Source organism: Camelus bactrianus, chromosome 6 (assembly GCF_048773025.1).
Source record: "Camelus bactrianus isolate YW-2024 breed Bactrian camel chromosome 6, ASM4877302v1, whole genome shotgun sequence".
Taxonomy (NCBI): domain Eukaryota; kingdom Metazoa; phylum Chordata; class Mammalia; order Artiodactyla; family Camelidae; genus Camelus; species Camelus bactrianus.
Genome location: NC_133544.1, coordinates 81118538 through 81139742, shown reverse-complemented (window position 1 = coordinate 81139742; position 21205 = coordinate 81118538). Strand labels below are relative to the sequence as shown.

The 21205-nt window shown below is 47.9% G+C and overlaps 1 protein-coding gene across 2 annotated transcripts in view; it reads left to right on the top strand.

Annotated features, from left to right (window-relative positions):
- The window catches only part of MYO5C (myosin VC), a 91042-nt gene that overhangs the window by 33555 nt on the left and 36282 nt on the right, over positions 1–21205 (top strand). For both annotated transcript variants that reach the window (XM_074366138.1, XM_074366140.1), the window contains 13 exons: positions 1760–1841; positions 4011–4151; positions 5649–5774; positions 9031–9114; positions 10776–10910; positions 11320–11417; positions 12280–12366; positions 12669–12780; positions 13535–13746; positions 15871–16036; positions 16353–16499; positions 18391–18555; positions 19835–19928. In XM_074366138.1, coding sequence (XP_074222239.1) covers positions 1760–1841; positions 4011–4151; positions 5649–5774; positions 9031–9114; positions 10776–10910; positions 11320–11417; positions 12280–12366; positions 12669–12780; positions 13535–13746; positions 15871–16036; positions 16353–16499; positions 18391–18555; positions 19835–19928 — 1649 coding nt within the window. The remainder of the gene's footprint in view (positions 1–1759; positions 1842–4010; positions 4152–5648; positions 5775–9030; positions 9115–10775; positions 10911–11319; positions 11418–12279; positions 12367–12668; positions 12781–13534; positions 13747–15870; positions 16037–16352; positions 16500–18390; positions 18556–19834; positions 19929–21205) is intronic.

Genomic DNA, 21205 nt, shown 5'->3' with positions numbered 1-21205 from the left:
CATCCTTGCACACCTGTGACTGCTGGGAGACCTGAGCTCAGGGTGATCTGGAAATAAGGCAGCCTCAAAGGAAAAGGTGCCATGGTGAAGGCCATTAAAGCTGAAGCTGTGAGCCTTGAGAGTTCAGCTCAGAAAGACGTGAAGTCTGTGGTTCCCCATCCAGCAAGACGTCTCTGTTCTGGACCCAGAGTTGGAAGGGCCAGAGCTGGGAGTCAGACCCCTGGGAGTGGGCACCACACCATACCTGTTGTGTGGCTGTCAGAAAGTCACAAAACCTCTCCAAACCTCAGTTTCTGTGTCTGTACGATGAGGCCTCTCTCACGGGTTATTACAAAGGTCAGGTGGAAGAAATCGTGTAGTCTTTTTAAGAACAATAAGCATTGTTCAGATGTGAACAGGAAAATAGTCATTGATGCCTGACGGTCTGCCCCTGCTCTGGGGGGTCTGGCCTTTGGCCTTGGCTGTGGGCTGCAAAGCACGATGAGGCCCTCTTGACTCTCCTCCTGGCGCAGCCATGGCCCAACCGTGTGGAACAGGGCTGTCAGGACTGTGGGTCCTGTTCCTGCTCCAAGTCAGCCTGGAGCTGCTTGGAGGATAGTCCCGTCCTTTAACCTGCCCAGGAATTCTGAACGGAGCCACACGGGCTCCATCAAGTGAGACTCCCAGGGGACCCATGGTTGGGTTTGGCAGGAACTTCTCAGATTAGAGTGACTAAGAACCAAGGTTTTAGAGGCACCAAGAGCTGGGGTCAGACTATGTGTTTGGCACCACTCTGCGATGGTCAGTCTCTCTTCTGCCCTCGTGTGGAGCAGCGGGGTCCCAGCAGCCCTCCACCCAGGGCTGTGTTAGGGTGAGGTGAGGGAAGCCCTCAGCTTCCTCCTGGCAGGTGGGGAATTTGGTGCCCCAGTTTTATCCAGCCCACAGCATGTTTCACAGAGCAGGGTAATTCACGTAGGGTCCAGGTTTCTGGATTCTCTTGGGAATCAGGTGATCTCATATCCTGACCGGCATGAGTCCATGGCCACAGTTGGCTGCAGCTGAGTAGCAGCTGCCCCACAGGGCAGTCCTGGTTATCACGGGCTCCGCATAGTTCAGCCTGCTCGCCATACTGTCACCTGCCAGCCTCATCTCAGCTCGTGGGTTTGCAACTCCAGAGGCAGCCACCGAAAGTCTGAAAATGAAGGTGGGGCGTGTCTGCCCTGGACCTGATGGGGTCTGCTGGGCTATGGGTATTAGATGCCCTTACTCTTTTCCTCCAAGGACTATGAAAGCACCCCTGGGGGTGGCAAAACTGTGCTGCCTCTGACTTCAGCAGAGTGGGGGAACAGGAAACAGCAGTGCCTTTTCACCAAAAGCCTAGGTGTTACAGGCAGGTGGGCTGGCAGCTGAGTCTGACCCTGCTCTGTGACCTCAGGCAAATTTCTTAACTTCTCGGAGTCTTATTTCCTCATCTATAAAGTGAGGATAATAACGCTGATGTCAGTGTTGTGTGGATTAAATGATGTGCCGTAATGTGATGCACCTGTTTTAATGCCTGCCTCAAGTGGGTGCTTTGTACACACCAGATTCCTTCCGGGGTCAGCCTGAAAAAAAGTGATTTATAAACTGCTGGGATGTTTAACCAGAAGCTTTGAGGCATATTTAAGACTTGTAGAAAACAGAAAACTTTTAAGCTATGAAGTTTGTCAAAAAATACTAAATATAAACAAATATGTGAGTCCTTCAAGTTATGTCTTAACTTACTTAAACTGTATTTCAGTTTTGAAACCTTTGATGTGAACAGCTTTGAACAGTTTTGCATTAATTACGCTAACGAAAAGCTGCAACAGCAGTTCAACCTGGTAGGTGACTTTTCTGCTTTCTTGAAAGTAGTTAGGTGTGTGTGTGTGTGTGTGTGTGTGTGTGTGTGTGTTTACACAGAGAGGCGGTCTGGCTCCTTCCCTCTTCAAACCTCCCAGTTATTAAAGGAGCTACATGCTGGGTCACTGCACCACCTTGTGGCCGTTATCTTGAAACTGCAACTTCCCATCCTATTTCATCTTTGTGGAGCCACTTGCCAACTTTTCCATTTCAGTTCAGCACCTGCCATTCTTGGATACAGACCCCCCCTGCAGCCAGACCAGATGACTTAGTTTCCCCAAGGCTCCTGTCCTTGTGGTATCTGCACCTGCTTCTCTCTCTGCTGTCACCCACCTGCCCTGTCCTTTCCCCATCCCTTCATCTCCACCTGGACAACTCCTTGCCTGTCTTTTGAAATTCAGCGCCTCCCACACAGCTCCTGAGGAGAAGATGGTGTGACATCAGGGAGAGCATGGGCTTGTGTTCAGACTGAACTGGGTTTGAATCTCAGCTCTGCTACCTCCTTCCTCTGGGACCTTGGGCTCTTTGAGCCTCAGTTTCTCTGTTTTGAAAATGGGTCAGTAAGATCTGCCTAATATTCTGGTGAAGAGAAGACCTAACATTGACTCAAACGCAGCAAATGTTTCTTTGCTTTCCTATTTCTTGCTCCAGAATTAATCCATGTGTAAGCATTAGATTTCATCCCATTGCGAATTTCTATTCTGTTAGCATTCTCAAGGATTCTCTGAAAGTTTAGCATTTAGTAACTGAAACTAAGGTTTATTCCAAGTGGATATGCAGCATAACTCACCTGAAGTCAAACTGTATCTGCAGATCCTGGCCCTCCCAGGACTCAACCTCAAATAATACATTTACAAGACACTATCCCGCACCCCAAATACATATCAAAGTTTGCAATTCCGTTTTTTCTTTCTTTTTTTTTTAATTCTGCTTTTCCTCCTCTTCTACTTCATCCTCCTCCTTTTTCCTTTTTTTTTTTTTTTTTGAGTAATCTATCAATGTGCAGATCCTCCTGGGAGGCGTAATACGTTAAAAATACCAGCATAAAAGCCCTAGTGAGCCCATCTCTCCAAGCTCCTGTCCCATAAATCAGGCCATTGCTAGACCCTGCACCTGGGCAACCTCAGGGAGCTGAACAGTGACAAAGCACCACCTTCCCCTCTTAGCCTCCTTACCCTCTACACTCCTTTTTGTGGTTAATGCATCGCCACTGACCCAGTGTCTTGAGCCTAATGTTCATCCCAACCTCTTCGCTCCTGCTCATCTTCCTCCCACAGTGCCCGGCCACCTCAGAACACTGGGCTGGGTCCTGACTCGGCTTTCTGCCTCTAGTCTTGCCCTCTTCAAAACCATCCCCACCTCCAGACCGAGTTATCTTTCCTGAACCCAGGTCTCCTCGTGAACTCCATAGATCCTCACTGCCCCTAAGAAAAGGCCACAGGACCGAGGTTCTCTGGGGCCGGGGGACATAGAGGGCTGATGCGATCTCGCCTCTGCCATCCTTTGCAGTCTCATCCCATCGCCCCCCACGCCACCCCCATTACTCTGGGACGCTCTCTTTCTCTGGCCTGTGCGGGTGCCCATTGGTTCTCAACCACCACTTGTTGGGCTTCCTTGCAGCTCCCACTGAGATTCTCCTGTGGGAGCCTTTCTCCTCACAGCCCCTGCCCCTCCTGCCACCTACAGCCAGGATGGACCTGAGCCAGCCCTCTGGGAAGCCTCCCTGACACCCTCATGGCCCAGACAAGCAGTGAACAAAGCTCTCCATGTTGTTGGCTTCTCACACGGGCGCTATAGCCAGCATTCTGGGGCAGGCTGGCTCCCACCCAAAGAGGTTGGGTCTGCCTTGGACAGTGGCTGTGGCTGTGTACAGGGAGGGGCTCCAGAACCACCCTGGGTGCTGGAGGTGGCAGGCTGGCCAGGCCTTACACCCCAGGATGTGGGGACCCACTCAGTCTGGGCGGGAAGATGACAGCTAGATCCACGTTAGGACCTCAGCAGCGTTGATCACAGGCAAGGGGGTGGCGTGAACCTCAGGGTCTTATGTAAACGTTACAGATTAGTCATGGTCTACATTGTCCAAATACTTGTGACCTCTTCTTCAGAAACACACTCATATTCTCTTTCTGTATTAACTTTTGGATTCCTAGCACGTCTTTAAACTTGAACAAGAAGAATACATGAAGGAAGATATCCCTTGGACTCTGATAGATTTTTACGACAATCAACCAGTTATTGACTTGATTGAAGCAAAAATGGGTATTTTGGAGTTACTGGATGAAGAATGCTTGGTAACTTTTTTAAATCATTGGTTTTTTTTTTCAACTTTGGAGTAGTCATAGATGAATGTATTGCAAAATGGATTTTTTTAATGTCCATGTAAATTCCAGATGTGTTATCAACTGGTTGGATATTAATGCTGGGACAGCAGTCCATAGCAGGAACCTCAGGGAGCTGGGTGAACCTCCCACCTTCAGCCTGTGTAGCCCACCCCTGGGTGACATGCGTGACCTCTTAGGTCATGCCCAGCAGGGAGGAGCCCTTTGAAGCTGTCCCCAGGGATAGATATATGGAGTGGACATGGAAGCAGCAGGTGGCCACACGCCAGTTGTTCATAACTAACAAGAACTGAGTTTTGTTTTACTTCCTGATTCTATGAGTCACCCATCAGGAGGTGCAGCTGAAAATCAACATCATAAAACTGAGAAAAGAGTCTCTAGGAATTTTCCTAGTATTATTATTACCTTCTGGGAGGAGCAACTTCACAGTGAGTCAGCCTAGCATTGTCCCCCATGGGGCCACAGGAAAAAACAGTCCCCAGGACAGTATTCATTTTTTGGTTTATTTTGATATTTAAATATATATCTTATTTCTTTTCCAAAGATTTATTGGTACCCCCTCAAAATAATTATGTTGAAGACTTCCTGGCATTTTCTCCCTAGAGTTCTCAATCCCATGTTTCTTCTCACAGATTGTCCTTTCTGGTGCCTCCTGTGCTTCAGCCCCTGCAGTGATGTGAGATTGAAGGCAGGCATCAGGGCCATACATCTGGAGTGATCTACTGGGGGAAGGGTGCAGAGGCCAAGGTAGCCTCTAGGCCATATTTGTACCCCTTCTACAGAGACATCCCCTGGGTGACCAGTGTCACAAAGACGTATACAGGAGTCATTTGGACGCAGTGGGTTATTAGATGTGAATTCAGGCTGAATGTAATTGATGGCTTCAAAATCACCAGTATCAAGAACAAGTTTTGCAACTAGCTTAGTTTGAGTAGGTAAGGTCTTATTTCAAGGAGATAGTTATTAACGAGGCAGTGAAGTAAAAGAAAAACTATTTTCCTGAGGCAGAGGATGGGGAGGACTACGTTTGGGTTCCAGTCTTCCCCCGTTCAACTGAGAATAAAAACCATGTTCACCTAATGGAGTCCATGCTACCTTTTCCTGAACCTTTGGACTTCTTTGAGAAGAAAAACTAAAATACTGCCAAATTTGCAGAAATAAAACCCTTCATTTTTACATTATTATACGACCATTTCTTTTTTGTCAATAGTATCTTGTTCTTCCAAAAAGGCACTGATACGTCTGTTTAAATATCACTCTAAAGAATGTTAAGATCAAGGACACATTTATGCCTAGAGTTGCTTTTTAGAAAGGAGCCTCAGATCTAGCGCAACCCCCTCCTAGGTGGGAGCTCATCTTGGTTTCCTATAATTAGCGCATTTCCCCGCCTCTGTTCATCTTTCATCTCTAGTTTTCCTACTTGCTACTTGGTTTGCTTTTCTCTTCCAGTTACCACATGGAACTGACGAAAACTGGCTTCAAAAGCTGTATAATAATTTTGTCAACAAGAACTCTTTGTTTGAAAAACCCAGAATGTCAAACACATCCTTTATCATCCAGCACTTTGCTGATAAGGTAAAGTCTGGACCGGTGCCGTCTTCCTGGGAGAAGCAGGCAGGCCGGGGACTTTGCTGGTGGGATTGCCACACTTAGCGTGTAGTTTTGATGAAGGATACGTGCGTGTGTGTGTGTGTGTGTGTGTGTGTGTGTGTGTGTGTGTAACAATTCTTAATTTGTTTTTATCACAAAGTCCATGAGTTTAAGTTGTACTGCTTTAAAGATAAACGTGTTGCCAGTGGACCTCATTTCTGATTTTGAATTTATTGTAAATTCACTAATCTTTTATCAGTTTATTTTCTCTATGAAATTATTATAATCAAGACAGCATAGTTGTTTCCTACATTGAAAGGTATGTCTTTTTTTCAACGCTTTCCTTTTTTATTGTCATAATGTATTTATGACATTGGTAACATAGGTTGACTCAAGATGATGGACTTTCTAGGTGATCTTTATTTTCTTCTTTATCTATTTTTTATGGAAAAATGTTACTTTAATAAAAATTTATTTTAAAAAATCACATTATAGAAAGCTTAGGAAATGAAAGGAAAAAATAAAAATCACCATAACCACTTGCCCTAAATATGCTCTCATCTTGTTTTCCTTCCGTAAGGAAGCTCCTGCCCTCTGTGCCATTGTCCAGTCGGCTTTTACTCCAGTGGCCTGGCCAGTGCCTGGGGGTCGTGGGGACAGCCTGTGCTTGACTGTCCTAGAGGCTGTTGCTGTGGGTTAGAGTCTGCTGGTTGTGCCTGAGTCCCCGAGGGGGCAGAGGAGGGGACAGCCAGCTGGACAGCGGTAATAACCTTTGTGGGCTAGAGGAGCGCTGTTTAACGTGACTGCCTCTCAGTGCTCAGAGTTTCTCAGATAGGTTCCTGAAAAGATGCACATGAAATGAATGATGATATATCAAGTTATATTTTCTAGTTGTTGTCCTTCATAATTTCACAGTTGTGACCTCATGGGGAAAAGAGGGAAAAGGATGAGCCTTCATGCAAAGCACACATGGGATTTACTTCAAGAGACCGTCTCTCTAGTACAGAGTTTCTGTACCTTTAATCTTGTCACCTGGCACTTCCAAGAAGTCTGTCCTAAAAGGGCTAACAATGCAGCATGTTGTGTGGACTGTGGGTTGGTGGGGAGAAACCACACACCCTGTACAGTTAGCTTAGGTCCTCAATTTCATTTGCCGAGGAAATAAAATTGTTTTGAAAGTGAGACAGCTGTGCTTAGATACAGCAAGTCAGCACGCTTTCCCTTGGTCCCCAGGGCCCCCAGCAGAGGCACTCAGCCGCCTGTGACACTGTCCCTGCAAACAACCTCCCAGGATCAGGAAAACTCTGTATTTTTTTCACCTTTGCTCATTCATACCAGAGCCTCACACACAAGCTTGGAAGAATCTGGACAGCAATCCATGTGCTTTATTCACAAAGGCGTGTTCACAGACAGCCAGTGTTCCTGGTTCTTAACCCAAACTCTGCTCTAGTAAGGACACTTTCCTACCCAGGGAGCAAAGCAGAGTCCTTGCTCAGGGATCTCTGAACACCCTCTCTGCCTCCAGATTCCAGCACCTCTGACAGCCTGTTTGCTTACAATTTTTTATTTTTTAATTTTGTGAAGAATATATATCATGTATTAAAATACACAATCCAGAGACTTGGCTGTTGTAAATAATGCTGCAGTGGGATGCAGTAGAGATGCCTATAGATACATATCTTCTCATTTGTGTTTCTGTTTCCTTTGGATAAATACCCAGGAGTGGAACTGCTGTATCATATTGTAGTTCTGTTTTTAAGTTTTTGAGGAATCTTCATACCATTTTCCATGGTGGCTGTACCCATTCACAATCTCATCAGTGCACAAAGGTTTCCTTTTCTCCACTTCCTCGTCCACACTTGCTATTTGTTGCCTTTTTTTATGATAGCCATTCTGACAGGTGTGAGGTCATATCTCATTGTGATTTTGATTTGCGTTTACCTGATGATTAGCAATGTTGAGCATCTTTTCATGTGCCTGTTGGCCATCTGTATATCGTCTTTTAAAAAATGTCTATTCAGATCCTCTGACCATTTTTTTAGTAGAGTTATTTTTTCTTTTTGATGTTGAGTTACATGAGTTCTTGGTATATTTTGGATATTAACCCCTTATCAGATATATCGTTTGCAAAAAACTTTTCCCATTTAATAAGTGGCCTTTTCATTTTGTTGATAGTTTCCTTTGCTGTGTAGAAGCTTTCAATGTTGTCCCATTTGTTTATTTTTGCTCTTGTTTCCCTTGCCTGCAGAGACATATCCAAAAAAGTGTTACTAAGACTGATGTCAAAGAGCATACTGCCTGTGTTTTCTTTTAGAGTTTTATGATTTCAGGCCTTACGTTTAAATCTTTAATCCATTTTGAATTTATTTTTGTGTATGGTGTGAGAGTGGTCCAGTTTGATTCTTTTGCATGTAGCAGTCAGTTTTCCCAGCACCATGTGTTGAAGAGGCTGTCTTTTCCCTGTTGTACATTCTTGCCAACTTTGTCATAGATTAATTGCCCATAAAAATGAGGGTTCATTTCTGGGCTCTCTCATTGATCTATGTGTCTGTTTTTGTGCCAGGACCATACTGTTTTGATGACTGTAGCTTTGTAACTACCCAGAGATTTGAATGTTTAAGCAGCCACCCAGAATGTGTTGTTGTTTAAGGAATTCAAAAAGCCTTATAAATCAGAAAGGCCTTCATGGAGGGTTTTTCTAAGTCAAATTGAAACAGGGCAAACACTGACCCATTCTAAACCTAACTCTAAGGGTATTGTGGCCTTGGAAATCTGTGTGGTCAGCTGGTCTGTTTTTCTTTCCTTTCTGCCACATTAATGCTGATTTAGGAAGACATTTCTGTTTGAACCCAAAGGACACCACTGAACTTTCTTCCTTGTCCTGGTGGCTTCAAAGGCAGAGGGAGCCCTGAGTCAGATTTCCTTATATTAACTGCACAGGTTGACTGGTCACCTGTGGCTGGATAGAACTAACAGGTGAGTGCAGGGCGATCAGCAGCCAGTGGCCGATGGGAAGTCTAGGCAGTGGGAGAGCCTGGGGCTTTCCGTCAGATGACATAGTCCCAGCTTTCTAAGCTTCTGTAGTTTGGTTGCTGTGATAAATAGAAATAGAATCTGTTTTTAAAACATGGCCCTTACAGCCCCTCCATTAATCTTTCTTTAAAAGGAAAAGAAACTTGTGGTACTTAGATACTATCTGCTTTTGCCTCTTTGGAAATAATGAATTCCTTTCTTCGCATAGGTAGAGTATAAATGTGAAGGTTTCCTGGAGAAGAACAGAGACACCGTGTATGACATGCTGGTTGAAATTCTGAGAGCAAGCAAGGTTTGTAAAGTCTTGAGCGGTAATTAAGGTTATTCATTATGTACTTGACGTGGATCTCGATGTGTATCAGGAGAGAGTGACAAGTGTGTGCGTGTTAATTGTCTTGTAGTGGCAAGTTGTAGCTCCTCTATACAAAAAAAAAGTGACAAAAAAAGTGACTATTTTAGAATTGTCACTAAAATATGCTTGTAGCTTCTGAAAAGGTGCAGATGTCCATTATATGCAAAGTCAGAAAACGAACATGCAGGTGACAGAGGGGAGGGACAGCTAATATGATCACTTAAAGAATCGTAATTCACAATTTATTCATTCACTCCCAAATACTTATACAGCACCGACCATGTGCCAAACACTGTCCTAGATTCTGGGGATACGTCAGGGCCCAAGGCAGGCAGGGTTCCTGCCCTCCTGGAGCTTACATCCCAGAGGGAGCAACATGCCTTAAACAAGAAAGCCAGCAATGGTAGGCAGTGCTCAGTGAGTGCCCAAGGGAAACCAAAGCAAGACGGAGCGCTGCCCTATTCATGTGAGCCCCTCGAATCCGTGGTTCTGCATGAGGAAGTATCCTCCAAAGAGTGACTTCTGGCTTTTTTCTTTTCCTCTTTAAACATTTCCTTTAATTTAAGAATTTTAAGGATTCAAGATCTTCAATTTGAGAATAAAGAAAATTCATACACCATCCTTCATTTTTATGACAATTTGGTTATCATATTTATTTTCCTTCTTTTAAAATTTTGACAGTTTCCCAGATGAGCCTGAGCACTTCCACTAGTAATCACAAATAAATCACAGGCCATGACAACTTCAGTTATTAAAATGAATTTACGACAGAGAATTGACTGTAGAAATGGCCTGTATTCCTATTGTGTCCAAAATTAGTTGACTTACTTCGCCAGTTTTTCCCTCACCCCAGCTTACCTGGGGTCCGGTCTGGAAGAGGAACACAGGTCGCAGTGAAGTACAGATGGGTCTCTCCACTAAGCCCACCAGCTGTCAGAGGCCTGGGGATCTCAGGTCCACTTGTTCCACGGGGGCTGCAAGGATGCATGAGGCAGGAATTCTCCCCCAAAGGAGACTCTCAATGTCTAATCTAAAGGGAAAAAACATGAGATCTACTCTAAGAGAGAAGATAAGACATTAACTGATGCAAGGTAGAAAGTAATGTGTCTTAAAAGAGGTATAGATTAAAAAAAAATTAAGAAAGCTCAGAGGAAGTTGGGATTAATTCATGCTGCGGCACCCGGGATGGTATTGTGAAGGTGGTGGGGCTGAGAATGTTATAATAGAACCTTGAATGATGGGTAGGGTTTGGATCTGTGGGGATGAGAATGTGGGGTTAGGAGGGAGGAGATTCCAAGTACGGAAGCAACATGAGCCGTGGCACAGAGGTAGAAGTAGTAAATGTTTCTACCTTCCTGACACTTGGAGTGATACCCACATATAGACAGTCACATGGCTTCCTTCCTGCTCCCATTCCTGGGAAAGAAGCCACCAGTCATCCCGAGTGAGGACACCCCCCTTGCGGAACTGAGATTCGGCCGAGATTGTTTCTGTACCCTCCACAGGCTGAGATGGGATTGTTGTGACCATTTCCTTGATTGCATCTGCTGAGGGCTGTGGGTGAGCACCTTGGACATGAAAACCCTCTCTGTTCCTTCCAGTTTCATCTCTGTGCCAGCTTTTTTCAAGAGAATCCAGCTCCTTCTTCCCCATTCAGTTCAGCAATCACAGTTAAATCTGCAAAGCCAGTCATCAAGTCAAACAACAAGCATTTCCGGAGCACAGTGGGAAGCAAGGTACCGAGACAGTGCGTGAGGGTGAGGGGGCTGAGGGCAGAGAGCCAGGCGTGGGTGGGACCCATTCCAGGCCTGGACATGCGCACTGGGCTTCTTCAAATCTAATACAAATGCAAAGAGTCGGAGCTCATCATGCCTCAGCCTCTAAGGCCATGCCCACCTGAGCAAACCACATGTTTGCACTGTAACGTGATTCACTAAGCCCTTGTCTATTTGGGAAGGGCTCTGTCCACTAGAGCAGGACATGCTGATAAATCCAGACACAGACGAAACCTTTCAGATGTTTATGCAAGAAGTTAATTTTTCCTCTTCTTGAGTAACTTGCCAAGGTTGGACATTTTTTTTTTTTTAACCTTGATCTCAGCATTAAATTCCAGCACGCCATTTGTTGTCTGACCTTGTTTCTTAGTTCCGCAGCTCCCTGTACTTGCTCATGGAGACCCTCAATGCCACCACGCCCCACTATGTCCGCTGCATCAAGCCAAATGATGAGAAATTGCCCTTTGAGTAAGTATTCTTCTGCAACAGACAGGGAAACACCGAGGAAGTCATGATGCTGGAGAATTTGCTTAGCATTATCTTGAAGTTTACTGTTTCTGGGTTTTTAAATGATTCAAAACAGTCATGCTCTCTACGTATCATGTTAGCACAACCCCTCTGGCTAAGCTCTCATCTCCAGGATTAAGCAGAGGGCCTAGATTTGAAAGAATTAGTCTATAGTTAAAGATTGTACAACTGCAAAAGCCAGGACATTTCCCTAGACGGTAAGAATTTGTGTGTGTGTTCGTAGGAAAAAGGCCACAGCGGGGTCTGAAGTTTTGCCCTCAAACATGGCATGAGCCCTTAGACTTGTTCTCTGGAGCCCCAAGGCAAAGACCCAGACCCAGGAGTGGAAGTCAGGAGTCTCTTAGCTGACTCGAGCCAAGAGGTGCCTAAGTGGGGAGCTCTGTCCTGGAGGTGGTGACTGTGTCTCTGGGTCCCCGGTGGGTCAAACCTAAGCCAGAGGGCCACCTGTGGGTGTCTCGTGAAGGGGACTCAGCCTCCAGTAGGCACCAGGACTGGTGAGCTTGGACGTTTCTTCCACACTCATCCATTTCCCCACCAGGCTTCGTGTGTCACCTCCATCAGAATCCACTTCTCCTTTCTCTGTGTCATCAGTGTAGCTTTCTGAACTGTTAACACAGAGGTGCTGTCTTCATTTGACCTCCAGCACGTATGTACTAAGCCTCTGCCGGGCGCCTGGCCTGGGGATTGCGCAGGTGGACCCTGCTCCCCAGAAGCTCCCTGTCGGGCCAGGCCTGCTACACTGTTGATGGGCCTGTGCCTCAGTTATGACGGCTTAACACCACCTCACGTTGTCGTCTTTAAGGTTTGACTCCAGAAGAATCGTTCAGCAGCTGCGAGCCTGCGGGGTTTTAGAAACGATTCGCATCAGCGCACAGAGCTATCCTTCCAGGTATGTTGTCAGTCCTTGTGTTGGGGGAAAAGTGCCCAACTTCAGGTCTGTGCTGAGAATCAGAGGAGGGGCTGCCCTGTTTTCTGCCCGATACTTTCGTAAGATTCATAAGCTTTCATAAGGGCCAGAGAGGGCGATAAATAGGCAGCGTGTGGGACAGAGGCCCCGGCCCCTCCACCCCACCGCCGTCTCCGCACTAGTCTGGGTGGCCCGCTGCCCCCCCCCCCCGCCCGGTCTGTGGGGCCCACAGACACCACGCGCTCCCTCCAGCCCGCCTCATTAGGTCCGCCCTGACCTTCCAGGTGGACGTACATCGAGTTCTACAGTCGCTACGGGATCCTCATGACCAAACAGGAGCTCTCCTTCAGTGACAAACAGGAGGTGTGCAGGGTGGTCCTGCACAGGCTCATCCAGGTCAGTCCTGCTCCTTCTGGGACCGTGGGCTCTCGCATGCTTTCCGCGCCTTTGCCTCTGTCTCAGGGCTGTGACTGTCACGAATGCCTAAGAAGCAAGGAAACGTGCCCCGAGCGTGTGTGTGCTCTGGAGACCAGAGTAGAACCACTCCCGGGGCATCGTCTCCTGACAGCAAGAAGGACTGAATTTGAACCCTGGCCTCCCCAGCCCTACCGTGTCCTCCTGTCCTGCTGTGTCCTCCCACACAGGGAGCTTCCGTGGGCTGGGCCTAGGCTACAGTCAGCTAGATGGTCACTAAGCCAGGGGTTCCCAGTGTGGCACTCAGTGTGGAGTTAGAGCCATGAGTTGTGGAAGCGAGGTGGGGAGGCAGCTAGGATGGCCAGGAAAGCGGTGGTGAAGGGAAGCCAAATGGAGATGGAAACCAAGCCTTTCCAGGTGCCTCTGCTCTTCTCTGGAAACCACATACAAGAGGCGGGAGGTCTCCAGTGGTCCCACCAAGAATCATCAGCAATGTCCCCCTTCCCAACCCACAGACACCTCAGCCTCAAGCCCATTTCTTCCCCCAGAGAGGCTTTAAACAAACAAGTGACAATATGAACTTCTAGGTCACGATCAGAACTTTTCTGCTTGTTGAAAGAACGGATATGTCAAAATAACAATGTTTATAGTGTGTTTGGATCTCCACACATCATTCCCAAATAACTGTAGAAAATCTGAAAGATTTGTTTCTGATTATGTCATTTTTGTCTTCCAGGATTCTAATCAGTACCAGCTGGGTAAAACCAAAATTTTCTTCAGAGCAGGGCAAGTGGCTTATTTAGAGAAACTCCGGCTGGATAAACTGAGGCAGGGTTGTGTTGTGATACAAAAGCACATCCGTGGCTGGCTGCAGAGAAAAAAGTTCCTCCGGGAGAGAGGAGCCGCCCTGGTCATCCAGCGGTACTTCCGGGGTCAGCAAACCGTGAGGTATGTTGGAACCAAGGGAACATGTGGAACTGCACTTTCTTCGCTGAGCACTTCCAGGGGGCGGGCGTCCTTTACTCTGGGACCTGGGTGCAGACGTGCGCCTGCACGCGTGCGTGCGGTCCCCGAGGCGGCCCCAAGCATCGAGGCCGGTGTGTCCTCGGGAGCAGGTAGTGCTGCCTCTGCCTGCTGTCGCCATGTGGCAGAGGTGACAACCAGGACCCTGGAGAGAGGGAAGCCCCTCAGGGTGTTGCTGAAGAGGGTCAGAATTCCCAGGGAGATCAGCTAGAGGGGCTGTGCCCCTGGTTCCTGGGAATTGAAAACGCCTGAGATGATCAGGGTCCTAGTTGAAGCCTCTGAGTAAACACACCATCGGTAGCCGCTGACCAGTGCAGGTGGTGGGCGCAGACAGTGCGGAGTGGGCCCTGGCAAGGCTCTGGCAGCAGGCCCTGAGCCCCTGGGTGGGGCTGCCTGAGAAGAGGGCAGTTCCGCCGGCCACGCCCCTCGCCCCTCCCACAGTTTGCAGTACTCCCTAGAGCCATGCTGGGCTCCTTCCTGGAGAGCACTCTGTGCTTCTCTGTGTCTGCCCTGCCTCCCTCCTTCTCTCCCTGTGAGGGTAATCAAGGAGGCAGGTGTTCAAGGGCTGTCTGGACTTGCCTTCCGGCACCCTAGAGCCATTATCTTAACACACACACACAGCCAGCCTTACCCTCCCGGGCCCTTGGTTCAGTTCACAGCAGCAGTCTCCCGGGCCTGGCAGTCGATGGCATGCTCGCCTCTGTGTCTGTCCCATTCATTCCATTTGTGCGCCCTGCCCAGGATGAGGCCTTCATCATGGCTTGCCTCCCACTCTTAACAGCACAGCCCTCCTCCAGCTGTCCTTCCCTCCCGTCTTCCCAAAGCAGCGCCTGAGTGAGCCACGGCCCTGCTCCTGCCTTTAATGTCTCCAGAGCCCTTGTTTCCCACAGAAGAGCATTCAGCCTTTGACCTGTCGTTCAGGGCCCTGCTGGGCCTAGACGCAAACATGAGAATGGAAGTGCTGTGAGGACATAGACCACACCTGCCTGGTTCCCACTGCATCTGTATCTAGGACCCAGCACAGGGGCTGTCATTTAGTAGGTGTTCAACAAATATATATATTTTAACAACAAATGGTCCCCAACTATTTTTCTCACCTCACTGACTACCAATTTGCTCCACGTAGCTTATCTTCCAAAGATTTCAGACAAATTCTCTTTTTCTATTTCAGGCACTGCTAAGGCTTCCATGCCTTCGCCAGGCCCTCAGCCTGAAGTGCCTTTTCCAGCCTTCACTGACTTAAAAATCCTACTTTTTCATTGAGGCTGGCTCACATGTTAGCTCTTCCTGAGCAGAATGGTAGTTCAGTAAGATCTCTCTTATAGACCTTTTAGTAGTTTTGTTTTTCCTCTTATCCTACTTGACCATTTCCAAGACTGTCTGACTCACGAGGTAGGAAACTCTGGAGGTAAGAACTTCGTCTTCACCTCCAGTCCTTCAGACAGGGGTCAACCAACTTTTTCTGTAAGGGCCAAACACTCTGGGCTTTGCGGGTCCTGCATTTTCTCTCACAACCATTCAACTCAGCCTTTGTAGCCTGAAGTCAGACATGGGCCATGTGTGAATAAGAGGTGAAGCTGTATTCCAGCAAGACTTGACAGTAGAGGGGGGGAGGCTGCAGATGTGGCCCCCAGGCAGTAGTTTTCCAGCCCCCACCCCCATCCTGACTGAGAGCCTCCAGTGTGATCTCCCACAAGAAGGAATGTCGGGGGAATGAACAAGTGCAGTGTCAAAGTACAGTCCTGTTGTCAGAGTCTCTGCAGGTGCTTGAGTGATGGTGGGTTGCTGGGCCTGAATGTGAAGGGTGTGAAAGTTCCCATGTGGTGTCTCGTGCCTGGAGCAGATCCACATTCAGATCAGGGTGGAAAGGAGAGGTAATGACGCTGATCTTAAGTCGACATTAGCATAAACCACATACAGAGTTTACTGTGTAGATTTGCAGAATATTTGATATGCCTTAGTGAAAAAGCCCTTCGTGAGCTAGTCGATCTGGAGTAGAAGTCAGGGCCCCGTGGATAACAGACTCACTCTACCTTTCTTTTAACCAAGGAGAGCTGTTACCGCCAGAACCTTAAAAGAAGCGTGGGCAGCCATAGTCATTCAGAAGTACTGTCGTGGGTATCTCGTTCGCAATTTGTACCAGCTGATTCGCGTGGCCACCATCACCATCCAGGCCTACACTCGAGGATTCCTGGCGAGGAGGAGGTATCGAAAGGTGCGGCTTTCCTGGGACTCGGGTTTCCCAGGGCTCAGGCTATTTTTCACTAACAGTAGTTGTGACAGTTTTTCTGCATGAAGACATTGCAGGGAGCGGGGGTTCTGGGATGTGAATGTCAGTTTGAAACTGTCAGCTACACGTGGGATTTGGTTATTGTTTCAGAATTCTAGGTAGTAGGGCTCTGTGGATTGATGACAGGAAACTGGTGTTTTACCCTGTAGAATTATTTTGGTAGTTGCATCTCCCAACAGTGGAGGGGCTGATGAGAAAAAGTGGCGATCCAGTTAGCATTTCACAAAATCTTGTTTTAAAGATGCTGGAGCAACACAAGGCTGTGATCCTTCAGAAATATGCCCGAGCATGGCTGGCCAGACGCAGATTCCAGAATATCCGACGATTCGTGCTCAACATTCAGCTTACTTACAGAGTTCAGCGTCTGCAGAAGAAGCTAGAAGATCAGGTAGGTATTCAGAATGCATCTTTCATATTTACTTTTTCTAGCAGATTTATTTTGTGCTGGGCCAGTTCCTTAGCTATGCTCTAGATGAAATGAAATTATTTTAAGGCAGGACAAGAAAAATGTAACATAAAATGTTCTCTGCTGTTTTAGCCACGATCCCCTCCCCTTTAGTGTGTATTGTGCATCTGCTTTATACATTAACTAGATCCCCTTAGAAGACACAGGAATGCCTACTTACCACGCCCCTCAAAAAAGCAATTTCTTCCTGGTGCCAGCAAGGTAGCTCCTTAAGAGATAACATTTCTTCCTTAATCTGGTAAAGAATCACAATGACCCACTAGTTGCCTTGCAGGACTGTGTAAACTGTCAGTGTAATTACTTTGATATATAACCCTTTGTCTCAAAAACTTACAGAATTTTGCTTTGGCCTCTAACAGGTAGAACAATCCTCAGAGCTTTCTGAATGACTGTCTCCTGGGTTAGAATCCTCAGATTGGCTTAAATAAAATTCTCTATTTCTTTTTTAGATTGACTATTGATAAACTAATTTTTTTCACTGGTACTGTTAAGATTTATGCCCATGTGAAGAGACTCCAACCGTGTACATGGACAACCTGAGCTGGGAAACAGAAGCACACTCTAAAGGGCAGAGATGTATGGTTGTGTAGGTTGCATACTGCACAAGGGCATCCGCCCAAGAGAGCAGGTGGGGCTGAAATCCAGTCTGGCTTCACTTGCCAGCCGACATGTCTTGGTGAAAAGCTGTACTGCCTTGAAGCAGGAATGCCTTTTTCTAATTTGCACAAAGATGCTAAGTTCACGCCAAGCCATTCTCCCTCAGAGGTGCATTGGCCCAGAGGCGTTGCCTTTTTCTAACTTGCCCAAAGATTCATGTGGTCTAGCTGCAGCCTGCCTAGTTTGGGAAGATTCCTCATACTACTCCCACTGGCAGGAAAAAACTCCCTCTACCCCCAGCCAGTGGGGGAGGGCTGTGGAGTGCGCATCTGAAGAACTCACTCCTGCATCTGTCGCAAAAGGTTCTCCTACAGTAAACTTTAAACTTAACCCTAAGCTGTACCATAGGGTCCTTGGTGAATGGATGAATGTGCAAACCAGAAACTTGGGGTTTTGATGCAGTTTCCCCTCCTTGTGCTGTTGTGCACAGGCCTGCATGTTGTGTAGCTTGTGCAGAACAGCGCTGAAAAACAGCCATGGCCAGCTGGGAGCGGGGCCAGTGGGAGTCCCCACATGGCCTGAGCTCCATACTAGGTGTTCGTGCGCTCCAGCTGCCATAACAAGCCAGCACAGACTGGGTGGCTTAAGCCACAGGCATTTATTTTCTCACAGTGCTGGAGGCAGAAAGTCCAAGATCAAGGTGCTGGCAGCGTTGTTTTCTTCTGAGGCGCCTCTCCCTGGCTTGCGCATGGCTTCTCCCTAGGTCGTCACATCATCTTCTGCCTGTGTGTCTGGGTCCTGATCTCTTCTTACAAGGACACTGGTCAGGATTAGCCAGTGGGCCCACCCATACGACCTCATTTTACCTTAATTACATCTTTTAAGATGTAATTCTCCAATACAGTGATGTTCTGAGGTACTGGGGATTAGGACTTTGAATTTTGGGGGACAGAGGGGACACAGTTCAGCCCACAACATTAGGATTGGCCTGGAGCTCCAGGGTTGGACTGAAAGAGCCTCCAGCTCAGGAAGGCATGTGCCTGACCAGCCCTGCCTCCCTGTGCTCACTGGGGCGAGGATGCTCAGACAAGCCATTGCAATGACGGATATGGTCAGTGTGAATAAACCTCTGGTTTAGATGAAAGTTGTGTGAAGCAGGTGGAACAGCCTCTTTATTTGCGATAACCCCCAAGTACCTGACGATTCTTTTCTGCAGAACAAAGAGAACCATGGGCTGGTGGAGAAGCTGACCAGCTTGGCCGCTCTTCGGGCCGGTGACGTGGAGAAGATTCAGAAGCTGGAATCAGAACTGGACAGGGCAGCTGCCCACAGGCACAATTATGAGGAGAAGGGGAGGAGATACAAGGCTTCTGTGGAGGAGGTCAGTGCTGGCTGTGACTGTGGACATAGGTTGTGAGCCTTTCCACGGGCAAGAACACAGCACAGCATTTTCCCACAAAGCAGATTTCTTCAGAACAAATCAGATATTTCTATTGGCTTCCATTACCAAAGGGAGCCTGCGTTTTAGGGGAGGGGAGATTGGAGGCCTAGAGTCTGGGGGAGGAGGAGGATAACCCTTCAAGAAGCAACACATATGGTTTCCTCTTCCATTCGACTTGTGTAAAGTGACGGAAGGCCGGAGAAGGAGCTAGGACCAGATGCTTCTCTCTCTTCCAGCACGGCCTGGGTCCTCTGTCACTTGTCCATCTGGTGTGTGCCCTGGAAGCATCTTCCCCAGAGCAGCAGTGCAAAGCTTGGGCAGTTGTCATCTCTGTGGTGTAGTAAAAAGAGCAGTAGATGTAAAAATCAGATGTGCTGGGTCCAAATCTTGTCTTTGCTGCCATCTGGCTGGGCAACCTTTTGCAAATCACTTACCCTCTCGGAATTTTGGTTTTCTCATATGTCAAATGAGAATAACAAAAAAGGACTGACAGGGTTGTCGTGAGGATAAAATTATGAGATGGAATAATTTAGCCAAATGACTGTCATAGAGCCCTGCACGAGCATAAACTATTTTCAAAGTAGGTGATCTTTGTTACTGTCTGTTCTGCTGCACCTTCTGAAGTCCTACAGCACCCGGGGCTGTGGCAGCCTGGAGCCTCAGGGCATCCCTCTGCCCTCCTCATGACCAGGTGCCCGGCTGCACCAGCAGGCTGTGGGCATTTCCCGTACTGCCAATCTCTGGCCGTCAGCACCCAGGGGCCCCCAGCTTTCAGCCCAGCAGGCACTTTACCAAGAGAGCTTCTATCATGACCACACATCCCTCCTGAGTCATAACACTCTTAAAGTGTGAATCCACTTTCTATCATGAATTGCTTATATCATGTTAGATGTATAAATACTCTGGCTATTTATAACCAAGAAAAAGACAAAGGAGTTCTTTGGCTTTGAGGAGACTTTGGATTTGATTCCTTGTCCTTGATCTCATCCATGGCCGGGCCAGGCTGGACACCAGTGTCTGTTAAAATCACATGGAGCCCTTGCATGTGGAGCTAAATGCAGCATTTGCAGTGGGCTGGTGCCGGCTGTTACCTGTGGACGGGAGCCGAGACCAGAAAATACTGATTTAAAAATACACAGCTCTTCACCGAGAAAAGCGATGGAGACAAAACTCGAAATGAGATTTTAAAAAAAAGTGTTTTTTTCCTCCCCTTTGCTAGAAATTGGCAACGCTTCAGAAGCATAATTCAGAATTGGAAACACAAAAAGAGCAAATACAGCTGAAGCTTCAGGAGAAGACTGAAGAGATGAAAGGTAAAGCCCCGGGTGGCCCAGCGCGCGCGCCTCCCCGCTCACCAGGCCGGCCGCCCGCGAACAGGGTCCTGGGCGGGAGCCGCCTTCCAGGCCGGACTAGCGATCGCTGGTGTCATGAGGAAACTTCCGCTCCAGAGAATAACTTTTTAAAAATTGTGGCCATTCTGTCCTGCAGATTCAGCTGGTTTATTTGCATCTGCTGTCAGAGCTCAGCAGACCCTGTCTGTGCCGCAGGACCTCCTGGACCGTTTGCAGGAGTACAGACGGGTGGGCTGTAAGCCTGGAGCTGTTGTATCAGAAGGAGGGGGCGTCTGTGGGTGTGTGCACCCGTGTGTCTGTGGGTGGCGGTGGCCAGGGTGGTTCAGACATCTGGTTTGTTGTTGTTGTTGTTTGTTTTTGTAAACTTTGTGGTGATCCTGACGCATAGTCAGGGGACTGTTGGGGGCATGTTTGTGCCTTGTCAAGGATTTGCACTCAGATTTCAGCTCTGTCCAGGTTACTTAGTCCAAATGGTACTCAACATCCTCGGCTACTGTCCTGGCTCTGAGCAGGGGGCCCTGCTTAGCCCTGAGCCACATGGGCCCCGGGCTGTCAGATGCAGACCCTCAGGACCCGCAGTATCACTTCCTTCGGGGTGTGGAGCAGCCACGCTTGGCCTAGCTCTGCCTGTCTGTATTTGTCCAACTCAAATTCTAATTGCAAGCATTTGCTAAATGCCAGAAAGGGCAGCAGGGACGTGAGCCTGGTGCTTCCTGACCAGATGGGTTAGAGCCCACCCTGGATTATCTATCTTGTCCTGGATCCGTTCTTTAAGCTCCAGCGTGGGGGGCAGCAAGAGCACAAGGGTTCAGACCCAGGGTCTAGCACACACACATCAGGCCCAGCCATTGCTGGATATGCCAGGATCTGGAGCAGCATTGGGGGCTCTGGTCCAAGTGCAGGAGAAGCACGTGTCAGGAGGAGGAAGTAAGCACCCTGAGCCCCGGCCAGCAGAGCAGGAGGGCATTTCAGGAATGCCAAGGGTGGGCACGACCTCCTGCTCCAGATGCCGCATGCCCCTTCCCTGTGTCTAAGGGCTGATGACCTGGGCATTGGAGTCTGTGTACGTGTCAGTGATGAACAGGAGGAGGTCAGAGGTCTGTGAGTAAACTCTGAACCTGAATTAGGGAAGGGCTCATCCACGTTCGCCTTTTTTTTTTTATTACAATACCTCTTGAATATTTGGTTTTGGTTTTTTTTTTTCCTAACTTTTACAAGGGGAATTTCCCAGAAAACAA